We start from the raw sequence: 23,442 nt of genomic DNA on the forward strand, positions 1-23,442 counted from the left end.
AATATGCCTTTTTATATCCCTTTGGGAGACCAAACTTACTTTTACCATCATGCTAAGAAAGCTACATTTCTGAGCCGTATAAAGTACCAGCAATTAACCTATTTTGCATGGCACACCATCTTATACATGCTGAGTAAATCGGATTAAGAATTAATGGGTTAATGTATAACAGCCATAGATACAATTATAGATAAGCGTGTACACGTGGGTTAGTATACACATATGTATACATGCATATGTTACCCAGCTCGGTCCACTGGGAGCTAGCAATGACATCTCAGTAACAATGATCATACCTAGCTCCAGATCCTGATCCTAAATACCATTCTCCAATAAAAGGAACTCCTTGAAAAAATGGATGATTCTAGGGGTAGGACAGGAAAAATAAAAGATGAAGCTGGAGGATCTTTGTAGTACCCAATAGTAAGTGCTCAAATCTGCATTTAACTTTTGTTTTTCATGATGAGACTTTCTGTTAAGTAAAGGAAGAAAATATTATTACCATTAGATTGTCCATAAGTGATAAATGGCTGTTGTCACTTCCTTTCTTTTACCCAAAATATCCAACCCTGCATTCTCTAATCCCCAAAGGTTCACAGAGTAAAGAGGGGACTCATATAAAAGGCCAGAGCAATTAGGGGTTAGTCACAAAATTAAATCATACCGTGCAAAATTCAAGCTTTTTACCAGTTCATCTAATATGCGGTTATTTTTTAGGTCCGGCTCTGTGACGGTCTAGAAAGGAAAAACAACAGATGGAAAAAGGTCAGAAATAATAAAATAACTTGTCATAATCTTGTTTTGAAAATGTGTGACCCAACCTCCTGAGACTCCCCATCCCACTAAGTCTTCCAGGAAAGCCTCAAAATAAAGTTCATTTATCTCATACTAATATGGAATTTTAAAACAGTGAATCAGCATCTGCTGACTGAAAGTCTGATAAAAGCTCTCCACAGCCTCTGATAAAATCGTTTACACTCTGTACCAACTAAGATAAAACCTAACATGAGCAAGAATCGTTATTCAAGATACCATTCCAAAAAATTTCTCCTGAAAAAACAGAACAGAGATGCTCTTTTAAGTGACTGCAAAGGGAGAGGCATTAGGTGCTGTAAGAAAGGTAAAAACAAGGTTGGTGTTGAGGAATGCAACAGAAAAATGACAGATTCGTAGTTATTTGGCATGAATGGTATTCCGTTCATCTCCTTCATATCATCTTGGATATGGCAAGACACCATCTTGTAAAGAGATTAAACTTGGGAGCCAAACCGCATCATTTCTAATGTAGGGAAATAGTTCAGAGAAGTTGAACGACATCTTAATACCATGTACCTACCAGAGGCACCAAACTAGAACCCAAACCCTTCCATTAGTCCCAGTATCCTTTCTATTAGACCTCACTGCCTCTTCGTTTTTCTTTATTCCTATTTATGTTTACTTGCCCTTTTTACCTACCTTTTTGCCTACTTGAAATGCTTCAGAAACTCTAACATCAAATTTCCTACTGTTTTCCATGAAGGTCTAATTTGGGAAAGAAGTAAGGGACCGTTATGAGGCACCTGGGTGGCTCAGACAGTTAAGCGCCTGACTCTTGATTTCAGCTCAGGTCATGATCTCAGGATTGTGAAACCCAGCCCTAGGTCAGGCTCCTTGTTCACTGTGGAGTTTGCTTGAGTTTCTCTCCTCCTCCCTCTGCTCCTTCCCCCCTCCCTCACTCCCTCTCTCTTTCTTTTACTAAAATAAACAAACAAATAAAATCTTTTTTAAAAAAGAAGAAGAAAAAAAAAAGGAAGTAAGGAACCAGTTAGGCTGGGCTCAACCCTATGGCCATGAATCTTTGGCTTCCACACAAATACGTAAATACCAACCCTATGCAAATGAATAATTCTACCATCAGATTTTCTACCCAGGGTGAAAAATTATAAAACATGAGAAGCCATTAAACATAGATCATAAGACTTAAAAGTGCTACATTCTGATCTGAGAATTAGTTTCTACTTCCTAAAATACATTTAGGTTTTGAAATCTTTATGAAAAATTGAACAAAGCCCCGGTCTCTATTTATGTATTTTAGAGGTTCTTTCTGAAAATGTCTTTTAGGTAGCTTAATTCAATAATTATACCTCTTCCCTTGAGCTTTTGCATATACATGATACAGAAATTTGCACCAATCAATTAAGTTTACAAGAAAAAAACAGGAAAGAAAAACTTACCACACAACAAGTTGGACATTGTGTTTTATAGGACAGGAATTTTCTTATACAAAGAGAACAGTCTGCAAAAAAACAAATGCAACATAATAAATTAGTTAAGCTAGATTAATAACATAGGAATCTGACTTCTAACAAAATCTGATTTAAGCCCTAGAACATTTCCATCACCTAAGGCATATCATTATAATCTAAAAATTCTAACACCTCTACTCTACCTATGCATACTTGCAAAAGTGATAAAGCAGCATTTTTAGGACAGGGAAAGATATCAAATAATAATAATTGTGAGTCCCTAGGATATCACAACTCCATAAAATGTAGGAAACATACGTGTAAGACCTGGGATGGATACTGTATATACATGTCAGATATCCCTATGCCTAACATTCTAAAATATAAATTTTGAAATAAGATATACACACGTTAAAAAATAATATATATCTAAGTTATCAATTAGGGGTTTCTACATCCTAACTCTATAAATGATGTTGAACATCCCACATATAACAAGTACTTTGTGGCAAGCACTCAGAAAAGAAAAATATATGTGGGAAGGTTCTTGACCTCAAGAAGCTAACAAAGTAGTGAGGTAATTTCAGTACCATTCATTGTAATAAATCCTAAGGATTTAAGCAGGAAAGTGTCATTAACTAAATTCTTCACACCCAAGGCAGTATAAAATGATCTCCCAAAGGGGGGGAAAATGTGACTAAATAGAATGCTCCCTTAATGGTAGCTAATTTGCTATCAGTCCAAATTCAGCTTAGTGAAGGGGCCTCACTAGAAAGGATTCAGTTTAGTTAAAGAGGAGGAGACAGTATGATTTTGGTTGTAGATAACCAGGAAATGAACAAGTCCTGGCAGCCTCAGCAAAAGCATCCAGGAAGAAAAATGAAAGAACACATTAAAAGAGAAGATAAAATAGGCAATGGGTTAAGTTTTGTGGGGAAGCAAAGATAAATAAAGGGGAAATTCCGGTTTACAGGTAAGGAGTTAGAAAGTCATCACCCCATCTCCATCTAATAACAAGTAAAAAGACTGAAAAATCAGCTCTTCCTAGCTCCATCAGAGAAGTGAGGTTACCGGACAAGCTGTTGCTCTGAAATTAGAGAGTCAGAAAGGCTGGACACAGAGAATCAGAACTTACCGGAGGAGAAACCTCCACAAGAACCAGAGACAAAGCCTCTGCTAGAACCAGTGCTGGGGCAGGAAAACTTGAATTGTAATTGGCAAATCACTGGAAGCAGGGTGGAGTCTGAGAGTTAAAAACTCCAGGGGATCCAAGATATAGCATAGGCCCACACATACATGAATTTCAGCTGCAAGAGTTCTACCTGGTACTCAAAGTGACAACCTGAAAAATCCCATGGTCCTTCTGCAGGGGGAAGGGGGAAGTAATCATTCTGCAATACATTAGAGCACTCTGTTCTTCTTAACAAGGCCTGCCCTCAAGAGAAACTTTACCCGACCCAAGTCTCTGGGGGTATTAGCAACTCCAGCTACCTCTACTCATCCTGTACCACCAAGGGGAAGAACAAACTTGAAGTTTGTTATGAAGTTCACAGTCCAGGGCACAGGCTCATTAAATGATAGATACAATCATAGAACTACAGAACACGGCACTTCTGACATCTCATAGCCATGTTACTTTATAAAGGTCTATTTATTACAGTTCCATTTCCCTAGTACATCATGACTGGTTATTAGGAAAAAACTACAAGGCATATTAAAAAGCAAGACACAGCTTGAAGAAACTGCACTCATCAGAGTCATAGCCAAATATGGCACAAAAGCTGGAATTTAAAAACCAGGAATTTAGAACAACTGGACAAAGTTGACGACATGGAAGAACAGATGGGTAATGTAAGCAGAGAGATGGGAATTCTAAGAAAGAATCAAAAAGAAATGCTAGAGATGAAAAACACTGCAAACAGAATGACGAATACCTTTGATGGTATCAGTAGACTGGACACAGCTTAGGGAAAAATCACTGCACTTGAGAATATCTCAATAGAAACTACAAAAGTGAAAAGAAAAAGATTGGAAAAAAACAGAACAATATTTAAGAACATTTTGTAGCAGGACATTATACAAGGTGTGATATACACGCAATAGCAATACCAAAAGGAGAAGAAAGATGGGGAAAAGAACAAATATTTGAAGCAATAATGACTGAGAATTCCCCCAAACAGTCAGAAAGCAAACCAGAGATCCAGGAAGCTAAGAGAACACTAAGCAGGAAAAATGCCAAAAAAACTCACAAAACCCTACAACCTGGTATATCATATTTGAGTGCAAAAAATCAAAGATAAAGAAAATAATCTTGAAAAGAAGCTGGGGGAGGGGGGGACACCTTAGCTATAACCAAAGAAAAGAATTAAATCCAACTTCTCAGAAACCATGCAAGCAAGAAGATTTAAGGAAAGGAAAGACCCACCACAAACCTAGAATTCTATGTCCTGTGAAATAATCCTTTAAAAGTAAAAGAGAAACAGACCTGCTCGGACAAGTGAAAATGGAGGACTTTGCTCCCAGTAGACCTGCATCACAAGAAATCTTTTAAAATGTTCTTCAGAGGGGCGCCTGGGTGGCTCAGTGGGTTAAAGCCTCTGCCTTCGGCTCAGGTCATGATCCTAGGGTCCTGGGATCGAGCCCCACATCAGGCTCTCTGCTCAGCAGGGAGCCTGCTTCCCTTCCTCTCTCTCTCTCTCTCTGTCCACCTCTCTGCCTACTTGTGATCTCTGCCTGTCAAATAAATAAATAAAATCTTTAAAAAAAAAAAAAAGTTCTTCAGAGAGAAGGAAAACAAGTCAGAAACCTAGATCTATATAAACAAAGGAAAAGCACTGGAGAAGGAATAAATATAGGTGGAGTAAAAACTTTTATTTTTCTTATTCTTAATTGATCTAACAGGTAACAGTGTCTTCAGTTTCTTCATATATTTATTATATTCACATATATATAAACATACACACATGTTTTCATTCTTATGTGTGCTTATGTATAAATGGAATGAATGACATCAATGATACAAAGTACTAGAGGGAGAAATTAGATGTAATCTGCTCTGGCTGCCACAATAATATACCGTATGCTGGTGCCTTAAAGAAAATAAATTTATTTTCTCACAGTTCTGGAGGCTAGAAGTTCGATATCAAGATGCCAATATGATCCGTTTGTGGTGAGGATTCTTTTCTTGGCTTGTAGATGGCTGCCTACTCACAGTGTCCTCTCTTGGCAGGGGGGAGAGAACAAGCTATATCTGTCTCTTCTTTTTTTTTTTTTTTAATATTTTATTTATTTATTTGTCAGAGAGAGAGAGAGTGAGAGTGAGCACAGGCAGACAGAGTGGCAGGCAGAGACAGAGAGAGAAGCAGGCTCCCCGCCAAGCACAGAGCCCGATGTGGGACTCGATCCCAGGACGCTGGGATCATGACCTGAGCTGAAGGCAGCTGCTTAACCAACTGAGCCACCCAGGTGTCCCATCTGTCTCTTCTTTTAAGGGCACTAATTCCCTCATCAGGGCCCCACATTCATGGCCACAACTAAACCTAAATAACTCCCAAATACTCCCAAATACACTAGGGATTAGGGCTTATGAATTCTGGGAGGGACACAGTTCAGTCCACAGCATTCTGCTCCTGAAAATCCATGCCCTTCTCCTGTTGCAAAATGCATTCATTCCATACCACCAGTCCCAAAAGTCTTTAATTCATTCCAGCACTGACTCTAAAGTCTATAAAGTCCAAAATATCACCTAAATCAGATATAACTGAAACATGAGGTATGATTCATTCTGAGGAAAATTTCTCCCCAGATTCATTCTCTTGACTATCAGTGTTATTCCCTTCACAGTATAAAAAAATCTCCTAAGCAATGCTGTAAATCAAGAATTCCCAAACCCAGCTACTTATCTGAATCACCTGGGAAAGATTTTTGGTGGTTTTAATTTAATTTCCCAGGCCCTACCCCCAGTCATATGGATTCAATGCATTTGGGCCAGTAAATTGCATCCATAATATGTGATTCTGATTGAACAACAATTATTTTTTTTAACTAGCATGTTTTTTTTGCTACTACATTTAACTATATAAAGTTGTCATTTTTCAGTAAATCAAAAAAAGACCAAATACTGGCAATTTCATGTGGTTTAATGTAACACTGTGCACTTACTATGTGTTTTGTTTTAAGCATGTTTTATGTATTAACTCTTTTGATCCTTACAACAATCCTGAGGCTGGTACTAATATCAGTCCTATTTTACAATAAGTAAAATGCAGTTCAGGGTTCACCCAATTCAACCAAGATCACAAAGGAAATAGGTGGCAAAGGCAAGTACCAGAGCTCATGCTCTTAACCTATTAATTATTTAAAACATATACAATTTGTTTATAAAACATTTATTATATATACCTATATAATACAAATAAGTATTATTTCACTAACAGGATCACATGTACAGAGTATGCATAATGAGACTACTGCTTTCTCTTCTGCATAATCTTGTATGTGTTTTGTTTCACATAAAGAGAACCAGACACAGGCCCAAAGTAGATCAAGCTCTTGGCTTATTTTCAGTCTACTAGTTTACTACCAAGTATGTACTGGTGAACTGCAGACCAGCACAATGCATTCTCTAGTGAGCAACTATGATATTCCAATCAAAGTCAGAGCTGTTGAAGATCTCTGGACTATGTATTCCTCAGTGGCTTTATTTAAATCACCTGTGAAGTCTATTTTTCCTCCCAAAATCCAACTATGAGCTCTAATTCTGTGGACATGGTGGAGGAGGGTAGAATAAAACAGTGATGTAATGGGTAGCTTCAGTGGCGCCTGGGTGGCTCAGTTGGTTAAGTATCAGACTGTTGATTTTGGCTCAGGTCATGACTGCAGAATTGTGGGATCAAGCCCCACGTCAGGCTCCAAGCTCACAGGGAGTTAGTTGAGTTTCTTTCCCTCTCCCTCTGCCCCTCCCCAGCTCACATCCTCTCTCTCTCTCTAATAAATAAATCTTTTAAAAAAAAAATCTTTAAAGAAAAGGATGTTCACAGAAACACCCAAGCCTTGGGGAAGGAAGCATTTCTAATCTCAAACAGGATACAGCCAGGGGCTAGCTTTTCAAATATCAAAAGAGCCTAGCATCCTAACAGTAAAAAGCAAATTTCTAAAAGTTAAACCAATTATTTTTGTGTGTGCTCTTAAAGCTTGTATGAGAAAAAGAACCATTTCAAAAATAGTTCTCAAGTGTCCAGTTAAAATAAGAAAATCTAGTTGCTGGTTTGAAAGGAATAGGTCCTGGAAAGCTGAGAAAGCTGGTCTCTGCCTCCAGTTCTAGGGTTAAATGACCAGCTAGCTGCTAAGAGAGAACCATCCCTCCCGACAAGCAGCACTCCAGCATTCCCATACATGCAGTTCTGCATAACTGTATGTCCCACCCGTATGTGCAGCTATCACTCTTCTCCCATCTTGCTCACAGTGCTGCCTCATAAGAATATAAAAGAAGAAAAACACAGTATTTGGGTCACCAATTCTAGTCGATCCAGAACAACAGCAGAACATGATTGCCCTACCTAGTTCCTATTAAGTTCTGTGGGCTTTTGTGTCATTAAAACAATACTACAGACCACAGAGCAACCTCTGGTCTTGCAGGAACTGTACCAAATGTGTTTAGCAGCAAAGGCCTATCAAATCATGAGAGGTACAATATGAAAAATAAGTGCTCATAAAATAATTACTGAAAGTACCCTCCACTGATTTCCTCTTAAATAAAAAATGACATCAGTGACAACTGTAAGTGACAAAGAAACAAACAATGGAAGAAAAAAAAAGAATGGAAGTACAGCCTAATTTGTTCAGCTAAGTAGAGTTCACTGAATTCATAAAAAGTAGTCTTTCATCTACAGAAGGGAAGCCCATCCCTGTCCATGAGAAAGTAACAGCGTCCAGAACTATGATCCTTCCATAAACAACTAAAACACTGGAGGGATATATGAAACACAACTATTTTCAGACTTCGGACAATGGCAGAAATGAGAAAGTTCTATCACAGCCCAACCTTTGTCTGGAGGCATTTTCATGACCACAGTACATGGAGAAGAGCCAAGCAGCCCATCAGTCTTGCTAGGTGAAGCAGCAAAGATTAGAATGCAGGGCAATCGAGGTAGCTAGAATTTCTAGGGCAGAGTACCAGAGAGAAAGAGGCTGTCCCACACATACACAGTCAAATGGTCTTTGACAAGGGCACCAAGGGTACACAGTGGGTAAAGAGCAGTCTCTTCAACAAATGCTGGTGGAAAAACTATATTTCCACATGCAAAAGAATGAAGATTTGAAACTATAAATCTCTTAGTAGAAAACAAAGGGAAAAAGCCTCATAACATTATCCTTGGGAATGATTTCCTAGATATGATAACAAAGACCCTGGCAAAAAAAAAAAAAAAAAAAAGGTGAAAATAGTGGGACTTCATCAAATTAAAAAACTTCTGCAAATAAAATTAACAAGTCAGGAAACGAGAGATGTTGGTGAGGATGCAGAGAAAGGGGAACCCTCCTACACTGTTGGTGGGAATGCAAGCTGGTGCAGCTACTCTGGAAAACAGCATGGAGGTTCCTCAAAAAGTTGAAAATAGAGCTACCCTATGACCCAGCAATCACACTACTGGGTATTTACCCTAAAGATACAAATGTAGTGATCTGAAGGGACATGTGCACCCAAATGTTTATAGCAACAATGTCCGCAATAGCCAAACTATGGAAAGAACCTAGATGTCTATCAACAGATGAATGGATAAAGACAGACAGACAGACACACAGACAGACAGACAGACACACATACACACATACACACACACACACACACACACACAATGGAATACTATGCAGCCATCAAAAGAAATGAAATCTTGCCATTTGCAACGACATGGATGGAACTAGAGGGTATTATGCTGAGTGAAATAAATCAGAAAGACAATTATATGATCTCTCTGATATGAGCAATTTGAGAGGCAGGGCGGGGAGTTGTGGGGAGTAGGGAAGGAAAAAATGAAATAAGATGGGATTGGGAGGGAGACAAACCATAAGAGACTCTCCATCTCACAAAACAAACTAAGGGTTGCTGGGAGGCAGGCAGGTAGGGATAAGGTGGTTGGGTAATGGACATTGGGGAGGGTATGTACTATGGTGAGTGCTGTGAAATGTGTAAGCCTGATGATTCACAGACATGTACCCATGAGGCAAATAATATATTATATGTAAAAAAAAAAAAAAAAAAAAAAAAAATTTAAATTAAAAAAAAAGCTTCTGCAAAGGAAACAATGAACAAAGTAAAAAAAAAAAAAAAAACCTATGAAATAAGAGAAAATATCTGTAAACCATATACCTGAAAAGGAGTTAATATCCAAAATATACAAGGAACACCTATAACTCAACAACAAAAATACCCCAAAACAAGATTTGAAAAGGGCAAAGCATCTGAATAGACATTTCTCCAAAGACATACAGCCAGCCAACAAGTATATGAAAAGATGTTCAACATCACTAATCATCCAGGAAATGCAAATCAAAACCATAATGAGATACCACTTCACATCTGTTAGGATAGCCAATTTTTTAAAAAAGCAGAAAATAAAGTTGGTAACACTATAGAGAAATTAGAACACTTGTACACTGTTGATGGAAATGTAAAATGGTACAGTCACTATGGAAAACAGTATGGTGGTTTCTCAAAAAATTAAAAAGAGAATTACCATATGAGCCAACAATCCCCCTCTGGGTATTTATCCAAAAGAAATGAAAAAAGGATCTCAAACAAATACCTGCACTACCATGTTCAAAGCAGCATCATTCACAATAGCCAAAAGGTGGGAGCAACCCCAGAGTCACCAACAATTGAATGGATAAAGAAAATGTGATACATACATACAATGGAATATTATTCAGCCTTTAAAAAGAAGGAAATCCTGCCACATGCGACCTCATGGATGAATCTTGAGGACATTAAGCTAAGTGAAAAAAGCAATCACAAACAGACAAATACTACATAATTCCATTTATATGAAATATCTAGTCAAATTCATAAAAGAAGAAAAAGGAATGGTTGTTGCCAGGACTTAGGTAAGGAGAAATGAGGAGTTTCTGTGCAATGGATATAAAATTTCAGTCACACAGAATAAAAAAGTTCTAAAGATTTCTTACATAGCAATGGACATATAGTTAACCATACTATACATGCAATAATTTGTTAATATGGTAAATTTCTTGTTATGTGTTTTTTACCAATCCCTCAGCACCCCCCCCCACAAAAAAACCCAGCCCTATAGAAAAGGCTACTCTAAATCCACACCAACAAAACTTAAAAACAAAACTTGACAGAATCAGTCTAATCCACAAGTAACTCACCCACCTGCCACAACACAGCCTGACACTCCAGTAAGTTATACAATAAAACTACCCAATCAGAAAGGTAAACACTATAATGGCAAGCATCTAATCAAAAATTACCAGTCATGCAAAGAAATAAGAAAATATGATTTATACACAAGAAAGGTTAAAAAAAAATCAGTCAACAGAAACAGACTTAGAAATGACACAGATAATGGATTAGCAGATAGGGAGGTTAAACTCACTATTAGAAGTATGTTCAGTATGCTCGAAGCTTAAAACACACACATAAACCTAATGAGAAAAGAAATGGAAAATATTTTTTAAATGAAATTTCTAGAAACAATCAATATAATATCTGAAATGAAAATTTCAGACTAACAGCTTAGATACTACAGAATAAAAAGTGGATAGACCTGAAGGCATAGCAAAAGAATTATCCAAAACTAAGCACAGAAAGGCAGGGTGAGTGTGGGGAATAGGGGTGGAGACCAAAACAGAAAAAGAAAAAAGGAAAGAGTCTCAATGTCTGTAGATAAATATCAAGCAGTAAAGTAAAAATAGTTAAGATCTAAAAAAATTTAATTGGAGTCAATACTGGAGCTTGGGATGGATATATGAACAGAAAAATACTCAAAAGAAACAATGGCTAAAATCTTTCCAAATATAAACCCAAAGCTCAGGAACCCCAAACAGAACAAATACAAAGTAAACCAAACTAAAGCATATTACAAATTTCTGAAAACCAGTGATAAAAAAGAAAATATGAAAAGCAGCCATGGGGCACCTGGGTGGCTCAGTGGGTTAAGCCTCTGCCTTTGGCTCGGGTCGTGATCTCGGGGTCCTGGGATCCAGTCCCGCATCGGGTTCTCCTGGGAACCTGCTTCCCCCCTCTCTCTCTGCCTGCCTCTCTGCCTACTTGTACTCTCTCTCTGTCAAATAAATAAATAAAATCTTAAAAAAAAAAAAAAGAAAGAAAGAAAGAAAGAAAAGCAGCCAGGGAAAAAAGGCACATTATACACAGAAAGCTATAAATAAAAAGATCACACCTGGTTTCATCCTAAACCAGTAAAGTCAGAATCACATTCTGAAAGGGAAAAAACATTAACCCTGAATTTATACCCATTGAAAACATCTTCCAAAAAAAAAAAAATCTTTCAAAGGGGGATGAAGTAACTTTTTCAGACAAACAAAAGCTGAGAATTCTGTAGCAGCCTATATATATATACTACAAGAAAAGTAGAGAAGAGTACAAAAATGATACCAGAAGTTAACGTTGATATATACAAAGGAGAGTATCAGAAATGATAAATATGTGGGTTAAACCAAAAAAAAATTTTTAATTTGTTTAAAAGATAATGGGTGTCTAAAGCAAATATAGAAACAATGTACTTTAGTGTCTATAATATATGTACACATAAAATGAATGACAATAAGATGACAGGAAGAGGGCAGAAGTACACATCTGTAACAGTTCTACACTATTCAGGTAGCATGATACTGTTTGAAAGGAAGTTGTATTAAGTTAAAGAGGAATATTTTAAACTACCACTAAAATAATGAAACAGAGAAGCAAAGCTAGTAAGGCAACTGTGGAAAATTAACTTAAAAAATGTTCAACTATTTCTTAAAAAGGCAGAAGGAGAGCAAAGAATAGATGGACAAATAAAACACAGAATGGGAGTATATGTAAATCCAGCCTTATCAATAATTACTTTAACTTCCTGCAATAACAGAAATGTATCTGCACAGTTTAACACAGAAGCTACTAGCCACATGTGGCTATTCTGTGCCAATAAACTCAACCACTAAGAATAAATAGGTAAATTTAATGAAAGGAATAAAAGGTTGTTTTAGCAAACAAAAAGCAATTCTGTAACATTATGAAGGAAGAAATCATGAGCATCTCCATAGATGCAGAAAACATACTTGACAAAATTCAACACACATTTATGATTTAAAAAAAAAAAACATCTCAGCTAATTAAGAAAGGAACTGCCTCAACTTGATAAATTTATGAAAAGGTATCATGAATATAATAACACTCTAACACAATATTTAAAAAACTAAATGATGTCCCCATAAATTAGGACTAAGAAAAGGATGTCCGCTCACATCACTTCTACTTATAATTGTACTAGAAGTACTAGCCTCTGTAAAACAAGAAAAAAATACGAGGCACGGAGATTAGAAAGTAAGAAATAAAGGCGTTTTTATTCACAGATAACGTGATTGTATATGTAAAAATTCTGAAGGAATCAACAAAAAAAGATGCTGGAATTAAAAAGTGAATTTACCAAGATCACAAGATAAAAAGTCAATTAAAAAATTGTATTTCTATGTTCATAGCCTGTGCAATGAAAGCTAAACCATACAGTTGAGAGAAATTAAAACTATAAAATGGAGGAATATACCAAGTTCATATATTGAAGACTCAACATTGTTAAGAAATCATTTCTACCCAGATTGATCTCTAAATTCAGAACAATCCCAATGTACATACCAGCAGGTTTTTTTGTAGAAACTGACAATATGATTCTAAAATTTATATGAAAATGCATATAAAATGCAAAGATCCTAAAAAGTCCAAATAAGATAAAGAAAAACAAAATGGAGGCACCTGGGTGGCTCAGTGGGTTAAAGCCTCTGCCTTCGGCTCAGGTCATGATCCCAGGGTCCTGGATCAAGCCCGGCATCGGGCTCTCTGCTCAGCAGGGAGCCTGCTTCCTCCTCTCTCTCTGCCTGCCTCTCTGCCTACTTGTGATCTCTGTCTGCCAAAATAAATAAATAAAATCTTTAAAAAAAAAAAAGGGGGAAGGCCTTAAAATGTCTAACATCAAGAGGTAGTACAAAGCTACAATAATTAAGACAGCGTGGTATTGGCACAGGGATAAACACAGAGAACAAAAGAACAGAAAAGAGTCCAGAAACAGATACACACATTATTGCCTGAGGCTATAGTGACTAAGATGAGCAGTACTCTATCATGGAATTGAAATGTACTATATCTTAACTGTACTGGTTACATGGTATATACCTTTGTCAAAATTCACTGATACTTGTATACTTTACTGTGCATTTAAAATGGATGTGTTTTATTATATGTAAATTACATCTAAATAAAAATCATTTTAATACACATTTCAAAACAATCCCCTAAACTTATCTTTACTAATGTGAATCTAACCTAGAAAGAAACTAACAATTATTAAGGGCCTACAACATGCCAGACACTGAGTTCTGCACATTTAATCTTCACAATCATCTTCTAAAGTGGAAATTATTCATCAAATTTTTACATTTGAAGAAATGTTAACATTTGCAAATTCAACCAGCTGTAAGCTGGGGACTCAAGAGTCAAGCCTAAGTATACCCCTAATGCCCATGTTGCTACCACCACCACCCTCTTAGGTCTTTGCTATAGAAATTTCCTTTTTTTTTTTTTTTAAGATTTTATTTATTTATTTGTCAGAGAGAGTGAGCACAGGCAGAGAGAGAGGCAGGCAGAGGCAGAGGGAAAAGCAGGCTCCCCGCTGAGCAAGGAGCCCGATGTGGGACTTGATCAGGACACCAGGATCATGACCTGAGCCAAAGGCAGCCAACTGAGCCACCCAGGCGTCCCCTGCTATAGAAACTTCTTACCAAAGCTACTACCATACACCAAAATAATTTTTAAGCCTACCTTGATTTTTCCTTTTTTTTTTTTTGTTTAATCTTCTAACGCAGATGAAAATAGCTCCTAAACAATGACAATGACAGGCTCACCACTACGTGTTAAATACCTTAAGCTACAGAATAAAAAAAAAAAAAAAATGATAGACTCGTAAAGCTAAGTACAAGCAAAGTTCAATTTAAGAGTCTTTCCAGCCTCACACAGCAAGGTAAGTGATAAATTACCTGTAATACCCCTTACTGGTAGATTTCCCACTGGGATTTTTAAATTTTGAATATGTTTTCAAACTTTGAATTATATATTCATGTTAAGAACTACATGACTGAACTAAGTGTTAACCTGTTACAAAACAAAAATTCTGAAATTTAACATCTAAAAGTACTAGGCAAATAAATAACCACATACAGTGACCAAGATCTTTATTGCCATAATGTTACAAGAGGCATAAAAATATCTAAGAGGGAACCCAAGAAAAGAATATGGGAGAAGATGCGATCTGAGAAGAACAAGAAAGGAAGACATCTGCACACAGCCTGAGGACAGCTGACATCAGGAACACTCCCTGTCCTGTGGACTTCCTTAATTCTTAAGTCTTAACTGGGAACCACAGCAGATGACAGATCTAGGAAAACACACTTTTGCCAACTTTGCTTGTAATAGCAAGAAATAGTGCCACCAGACCTCTGCTAGCAATATTACTCCACCTTCCATCTCTGGTTCTTCAATTTCATCTCTGGTCCCAGAAACACCCCTTGGCGAAATGAGTGTGATGACTAAATAGGAAATTGATGCTATCGCTTCTACCACCATCTTCAAACCCAAAAGACAATCTTCATAATGTACAGATACTCCTCTTTAATATGCTGGAGTGGATGTTCCTCACAGATCAAAAAACTGTACTGGGAAAGCTCATGTTTGAAAGTTACCTGAGGGGTGTCACTAGAGAGAATTATAACCAGACATGCTGATTGCATTCGTTGTTGACACTGGATGAAATCTTGGGAGCTTGAATGATGGACATGTTATATTACACAGAAGCTCAGGACGGTGTCATTGCAAGGCTTCATTTCAGTGTTGCCATAAGTCTTAAGTGCAGAGATTTATCATTTCCACTTATCACAGGGTAAATTTAAAATTGGTTCATAAAAAATTATCTTTTTCCAGATTTCCAAGGACACAGGAATTTGTGAACAATAGTATTTTCACTTCTTAAATGATTTTTTTCCCTTCCTAATTCTACTGCCCAATATTATCTGTCAGTGGAGTTTTTTGCATATCTGTTTGGGGTGTACAGATAAATAAAGTGATATGCAAGTATTCTTATGGGCCCATATATCAGCTACAAATTTTCTATGCAGTGAACACGCTTATATATAAATTATTTTTAATTTCTCCACCTAATTTGTTGAAGTAGTCCCAGTAGTTCCACTTCATTGGAATTAAGGATATCCAAAATTTACATTTTGAGTCAAAAGCAGAGGTTTCCCCAAAATTGTATAGATTGTCATCAATCTTGTCCCTTATTGTTTGTTTATGAGACTTTCTCTAAAACAGTACAAACATTAAATGTCAGTGTTTTAATCTTTAACAATATGACATTACAAAGACTGCTTTTCTTTTGTTATTGTTTAGTTCAAACATCTTCATATATCCTTAAACCTTTCTACTCATTTGTTATTTCACTTTCCTCGCAATTTTTTTTTTCTTTCATCTCCCTTGGAATATTAGTGTCTTTGTTCCTGGTTTCTAAGAGATCGTTTATGATTAAGGATGTCAACCATTTGCCATACAATGCAAATGAAATACCATGTTTTCTAACCAACATTTTACAATGATGTTTTACTTTCTGTTTGTACAGAAGCTGCATATTGAAATACAGTAATTTTCTGCTTTAAAAAAATATATACCCAAGAGTAAGGCAACAGAAAATATCATCTGAAAACTTCAAGACAGAAGAGCTAAAGGTGAGAAACAAATACATGCACTCACCCGGGGTGTTAAATTAACACTACCTTATGTAAAAATCATATTTTTACTAACTCAGAGAGACAAGGCATACTTACAGTTATGTGAACATTGAGGAATCATCATTGCAATGTTGAAATATTCAAAGCAAATTCCACACCGCAGCAAATCATCTATTGTCTGAAAGGCAAAGATACATATATATCTATCAGAAAAATACCAAGACTGGAATGCCTGCCATAGAACTCTTTCTCCACACCCTAAGAAAAAAACCAATTTAAGAATATTCTTTTGTCAGGGTGCCTGGGTGGCTCAGTGGGTTAAAGCCCCTGCCTACAGCTCAGGTCATGATCCCAGGGTCCTGGGATCGAGCCCCACATCGGGCTCTCTGCTTCCCCCTCCCTTCTCTCTCTGTCTGCCTCTCTGCCTACTTGTGATCTCTGTCTGTCAAATGAATAAATAAAATCTTAAAAAAAAAAAAAGAATACTCTTTTGTCAAACACAAACTCAAAATTAACTCCACATAAACTGCAAGGAATCTTGACAAATCAAGAGAAACCTTCCCAATATGACTTAAACATTCAAATGTCAAGTTACTGAAAAAGCCTTCAACAGATAAAGCTGACAGTGTACAAATTCCTGCTCCATACTGTCAACCCTTTACAAAATGGTCACTGCCCTCCTGTTCCATTTCTCACGTGTTTCCAGCTCTTACTCCAAGCTTCTTCTACTTCAGACCCCATTCCCTGGCCCACACTCACTGTTGGGGGAAAGATACCAATAACCATTCACCACACAGGTTAAGAACAAAATCAAAGAATACTAAAGCCAAACATGAGAAAGTATCTAGTTAAAACCTTTACTTCACAAATGAAGAAGCACACACAAACATGGGGTATGAGTCAAGCCAGGACTAAACTTCCTGTCTCCCTGCAGGCAGTCAGTCCAGTGCTCTCTGCACAGTACCACATGTTAGTTACTACAGGGTAGAGCCAACTGAGGGGGCCCTGGAAAGAGCTGTAGCCAGCAGAGGCAGAAGAAGGTAAAGACATGGTCAATCTGGAAAGTCTGTGTGTCAGCCTGGAATGCAATCCAAATAGAAAGGAAAGGATCTATTCTCACAATGCAAAATCGTTTAAATCATTTAAAATAAGATGTTATTCTATCCAATAAGAATACCGAGCAGTTTTTTTCTTTTTTTTTTTTAAAGATTTTATTTATTTATTTGACAGAGAGAGAGAGGTCACAAGTAGGCAGAGAGGCAGACAGAGAGAGAGGAGGAAGCAGGCTCCCTGCAGAGCAGAGAGCCCGATGCGGGGCTCGATCCCAGGACCCTGATATCATGACCTGAGCCGAAGGCAGCGGCTTAATCCACTGAGCCACCCAGGCGCCCCCCGAGCAGTTTTTAAGAGGAAAAAAAAAAAGAAGGAGGAGGAGGAACTCACTCCTGTACCAATATGGAAAGAGTGCCAAAACAAGTGCAAAAAAGAAGTCAGGTAGGGACGCCTGGGTGGCTCAGTCCATTAAGTGTCTGCCTTTGGCTAGGTCATGCTCCCAGGGTCCTGGGATCAAGCCCCTCGTTGGGCTCTCTGCACAGCAAGCAGCCTGCTTCCCCCTCTCCCTCTGGCCCTCTAACCCAAACAGGTGCATGCTCTCTCTCTCTAATAAATGAATAAAATCTTTAAAATGAAATTTTTTAAGAAGAGGTAAGGTATGCTACCATTCGTTAAAAAAAGAGGATGGGGGAGGGGGTTATGGACATTGGGGAGGGTATGTGCTATCGTGAGTGCTGTGAAGTGTGTAAACCTGGCGATTCACAGACCTGTACCCCTGGGGATAAAAATACATTATATGTTTATTAAAAAAATAAGAAAGAAATGCAGAGTCCTAGTTAAAAAAAAAAAAAAAAGAGGATGGAATAAAAACATATTATATTTTTACCTTGTATACCTATAAAGAAATTCTGAAAAGATACACAGTAAAGTAATAAATAATAGTAACAGGAGTTCAGAAAACTGGATAAGGGACAGATTGGGAGGGAGACTTTTACTTTTTGTTTTGTATTTTTTTAACCATGAGTGTATTTCTTAAATTTTAAAAATACAAACAAAAAAAGACTAATGTCACCAACAGTCTATATGATGAAATATTATGTAGCCATTAAAAAAACACACACACACACTTTCGGGTGACTGCGTGGCTCAGTTGGTTAAGGGACTGCCTTCAGCTCGGGTTATAATCCCCGGGTCCTCGGATCCAGTCCCACATTGGGCTCCCTGCTAGCAGGGAGTCTGCTTCTCTCTCCCCGTCTGCCTGCCATTTCCCCTGCTTGGGTGCTCACTCTCTCTCTCTGTCAAACAAATAAATAAAATCTTAAACACACACACACACACACACACACACACACACATACTTTCAAAGAATAATTAATGCCATGGGAAAGTGTTATTATAATGGAAACTTTTAAAAAATCAGAGAACAAATCTACAATAATGCATTACAATAGAACTATACAGTTTAATCTGCCTAACAATCTTATGAAGTCTATAGCATCAATATCCCCGTTTTACAGATGAAGACTACCATGTTATAAGTGGGTGAATTAAACCCAAGAAGTCAATTCCAAAGTGATCCCAAATTTTAAATGCATATACACATCATACACGCACATTGAACAGAGAAAACATTAAAACATGGTTACCTCCAGATGACAGAGTGATGGGCAACTTTCATTTTCTCCTTTATCTTAATCTGAATTTTAATTTTTTCTACTATATACACATATCCATTTATTATCCGTCAAAACCAGAAACTCCTGCTACTATAAAACCAGGGAAATAAACATGAAAAGGCCAAAATCTTCCATTATTTTGGATGGTAAGCCACCACTGACACAAAAAGCTAGAGGATGTGTTGGGTATCAATTAAGAGCAGAGGTGGGGCTGGAAGCCAGAGTCCTGGCATCTCTATTGTGCTTTTGTTCTGTACAACCATCCTCTCTGGAGGAGAGGTGCTGACACATACGGAGCAAGATCTGTGGAAGGTGACACTGCATCAGGTGAGCTGTAACATTCTCTTTTCTCTTCAGTGCAGCCAAAGATGATGTCTTTTCTTTTTTTAAGATTTTATTTATTTACTTGACAGAGAGATAGACAGAGCCAGAGAGCACAAGTGGAGGGAATGGCAGAAGGATAGGGAAAAGCAGGCTCTGCACTGAGCAGGGAGGCTGATATAGGGCTCGATCCCAGGCCCATGGGATCAAGACCTGAGGGAAGGCAGATGCTTAACCATCTGAGCCACCCAGGCGCCCCGAGCTATAACGTTCTTTTTTTTTTTTTTTAAGATTTATTTATTTATTTATTTGAGAGAGAGAGAGAGAGAGAGAACATGAGGAGAGGGTGAGCAGAGAGAGAAGGAGAAGCAGACTCTCCGCTGAGCAGGGAGCCCAGTGTAGGACTTGATCCCAGGACCCCCAGACCATGACCTGAGCCAAAGGTAAAGGCTTAACCGACTGAGCCCACCTAGGCGCCCCCAGAACTATATCATTCTTATACAAACTTCTAGTCATGCCATTTCAAGACCATAACATGCACTCCACTAAATAGAGAGCATTCAAGTGGAGCCTCTAGGACTTCAACTTAGAAGAGGCGAAAGTGGGAGGTGAAAGTAGGGAATGAGTGAAAAGACTTAATAACTAGAGGAAAGGTTCTTGAGTTTTTTGGGTCACAGATCCCCTTAAACATATGAATAAAAACTAGAAGTCTCTGTTCAGAAAAACACACACAAACAAAAATCTTATAAATAATTCTGGATACAAAAGTCTTTCCATGGTTCCTATGTTAACAACCATGGATTTGGAATCAAGTTTCCATGCAGTATAAGAAAGAATTTTGAACAGAGCTACTTCTGGGAGCAGCTAATTCCTTGTCCCTAGAAAAAGTTCAAGAAAAACTAGATGAGAAATTTACAAATACATAACAAAGGGATTAAAATACATAGATCAATGGAACAGGATAGAAAGCCCACATATAGACCCACACTTACACAGTCAATTTACAACAAAGGGGGCAAGAATACAGGAAGGGGAACAGACAGTCTCTTCAACAAATGGTGTTGGGAAAACTGGACAGCTACACGCAAAAGAATGAAACTAGACCACTTTCTTATACCATACACAAAATAAATTCAAAACGGATCAAAGACTTAAATATGAGTCCTAAAACCACAAAACTACTAAAAGGAAATAGGCAGTAATCTCTTGGACATCACCTGAGGAACATATTTATTATAGCTACATCTCCTCAGACAAGGGAAACAAAAGCAAACATTAACTATTGGGACTACTCCAAAATAAAAGGCTTTGCACAGCAAAAGAAACCATCAACAAAACAAAAAAGCAACCCAATGAATGGGAGAGATGCATTCAATGCAAATGATATATCCAATGAGGGATCAATATCTAAAATACAGAAAGCACTTACACAACTCAACACCAAAAAACCCCCCAAATAATCTCATTAAAAAATGGGCAGAGGACCTGAATAGACATTTTTCCCAAAAAAGACATACAAATGGCCAATAGACACATGAAACGATGCTCAAAATCATAATCATCAGGGAAATGCAAATCAAAACCACCATGAGATATCATCTCACACCAGTCAGAATGAATAGTACCAAAAAAGAAAAAAGGAAAAGAAAAGAAATAACAGGTGTTGGTGAGAATATGGAGAAAAGGGAACCCTCCTGCACTGTCAGTAGGAATATAAATTGGTGCAACCACTATGGAAAACACTATGGAGTTTCTTAAAAAAATTAAAAACAAATATTATATGACCCAGTAATTCCACTACAAGGTATTTCCCAAAGAAAATGAGAACACCAATTTGAAAAGACATATGTACCCCTAGGTTTACTGCACCATTATTCACAACAGCCAAGATACATATACAATGTAATATTACTCAACCCTAAAAAAGAATAAGATCTTGCCATTTGTGACAACACGGATGAAGCTGGGGGGTATTATGTACGCCAAGTGAAGTAAGTCTGACAGAAAGACAAATACCATATGATTTCACTTTCAGGCAGTATCTAAAAAACGAACAAACAAAAAACAGACTCTTAAATACAGAGAAATGGTGGTTGCTGAGGAGGCTGGGGCAGGGGCAATGGGCAAAATAAACAGTACTAATAGGTACAAACAATTAAAATAAAATAAAGAGCTACTAGAAAAATAGAAAAGAAAATACTGGAGGGGGCTGGCTTTCCACCATGATTCTAATATGGCTTCAATCAACTCCATCACTGAACACTCTCAGGTGCTGAACCCTGTATTCAGTGCAGTGGTGAGACATCAAATCCGTAGAAGACATGGAACCTGCCTCTAAAGAACTCTGAAAGTTGTGGTAAATTAGGCTTAAATCTACAAAGCAAGAACCTTTACAAGCTACAAAGCTTTTACTTCCTTTATGCAATTCAATCTTCACAATAACAAATAAAAAAGGGGGGGGGGGGAGAAACAACACATGTTAAAGTGCTATTGATTATAATAATAAAGACATATTAACTGAATGCTTACTACCTTCCAGATACTTAGAACCTTCAACCAATTAGCAAATAATCTTGAAGCATGCCCTATGTGCTAGACATTGTGTTAAGCACCGTGAATAAGCCAGATAGAATTCCTATGCACACACATCAGCTCATTTAACCAACCCTATAAACTGTTTATTTTTGTCTCCACTTTACAGTTGAGGAAAGGTAGGCTCAGAGAGGTTAAGTAACACACTCAAGATCGCACAGTTAAATAAGAGCCAGAGACCAGATTTAACCTAAGACCACTGGAACTCAAATCTATGTTCTCTGAAGTACCTTGATGCCAAGGCCACCACAACTCCAAACCACATCCTTCCTAGATCCTTGTCAGCTTTTCACCATTGGGCCATTTCAAGTCCCCAGGCACTGTAGATGACACTGGTGGTGGCAAGAAGAAAGGCCTTATACTTTAACCTTCCCCAAGTCCCTTCCCTTAATCCTCAAAGTCAGTCTTATAACTGATACCATAATCCTCAAATTTACCAAACTGAGGACTAGAACTCGAAAGTGATCTTGCACCCAGTCAGAAAAATACATAATTACAGAGCAAGAAGAAAAACCAAGTAACTGATTCTTAGCTAGTACAGCAAAATGTGTCTGCTCTTCTTGATCAAGCACACAAGGTTCACTGCTACTGTAAATGGAACTGGAATACCTTGCCAAAACCACCATGTTATTTAAGTGAAATAATATAATGAAATACAATGAAATAATAGAATGAAATGTAAATGCAATGAAAGGCTCTAGTGCTAAGCCTGAGCCCTGATCTCCTTGTTTAAGAGATGCACGACTGTTACGAGTTAGGACACGTCAGGGAGAAGTCAGGACCAACCAGCACTAGGTAATTAGAAGAAATGAAAGAAAGTAAAAGAAATGGGAAATTCTGAACTAATGTACTGCGAGAGTTTACACATGCTTGACAAGTAGCAGGCCCTCAGAAAGGGTTAGTTGTTACTGTCGTTTTCACCGTTTAGAGTCACTATTTTTCTCGAGGTCATTTTCACTGTTGTGGCTGAACCGCTTAATACCCGGTTCCATAAGACGGCCAACCTAAGTTTACCACAAGGGACCGAGGCCTGACCCTGTCACTTCTCAGCAGGAGGAAACTGAGGCCCATCTACCACGTCGGTATGTGGCAGAGCAGAACCGGCTACCCTGGCCCAGCTCGCAGCTCGCGTCTCCGCCTTTCTCCTTCTCACAGCGGGACTGGCCTCCTGCGGACAACCGAGTGCTCCCGACCTCCCCAGAGCACTCACCTTCATGACTGCCAAACCTGGAGGCCACCGAGGCTCGACTAGGGAGTCCATGGTCTGTTCTAGGTAGGGTGAGGGGTTCCCGAACCCACTGGCCTCCCGCGCTCCGCCGCTACTCGAAATTCCCCGCGCTACGGCGTTACGTCAACAGTCAGCGACGCGCCTGAGGCGTGTGCGGAGCCTGCTGGGAGTTATAGTACAAGGGTGGAGCCGGGCAAAGTCGCTCCCACTGCGCACGCGCCACGTTGCCCCTTCGCGTCTTAAGGCATGTAAGTGGTTTAAAAAGCCCACGCTAGGTTTTGCAGCAAACCCTCGTTAAATCAATGCCTGTTGACTGTTAGGAAAAGACAGCCAGGAATCA

At 38.1% G+C, this 23,442-nt stretch overlaps 1 protein-coding gene across 1 annotated transcript in view; it reads right to left on the reverse strand.

The window, feature by feature from the left end:
* The window catches only part of RAD18 (RAD18 E3 ubiquitin protein ligase), a 103,862-nt gene extending 80,672 nt beyond the window's left edge, over positions 1 to 23,190 (reverse strand). Inside the window, exons 1-4 of the mRNA XM_045991230.1 lie at positions 23,085 to 23,190; positions 16,329 to 16,410; positions 2,214 to 2,275; positions 665 to 735 (exon numbers count right to left, since the gene is read on the reverse strand). Coding sequence (XP_045847186.1) covers positions 665 to 735; positions 2,214 to 2,275; positions 16,329 to 16,410; positions 23,085 to 23,135 — 266 coding nt within the window. The 5' untranslated portion in view covers positions 23,136 to 23,190. The remainder of the gene's footprint in view (positions 1 to 664; positions 736 to 2,213; positions 2,276 to 16,328; positions 16,411 to 23,084) is intronic.
* Positions 23,191 to 23,442: the final 252 nt, after the last annotated feature.

The sequence above is a fragment of the Meles meles genome, chromosome 20, assembly GCF_922984935.1.
Source record: "Meles meles chromosome 20, mMelMel3.1 paternal haplotype, whole genome shotgun sequence".
Classification (NCBI taxonomy): domain Eukaryota; kingdom Metazoa; phylum Chordata; class Mammalia; order Carnivora; family Mustelidae; genus Meles; species Meles meles.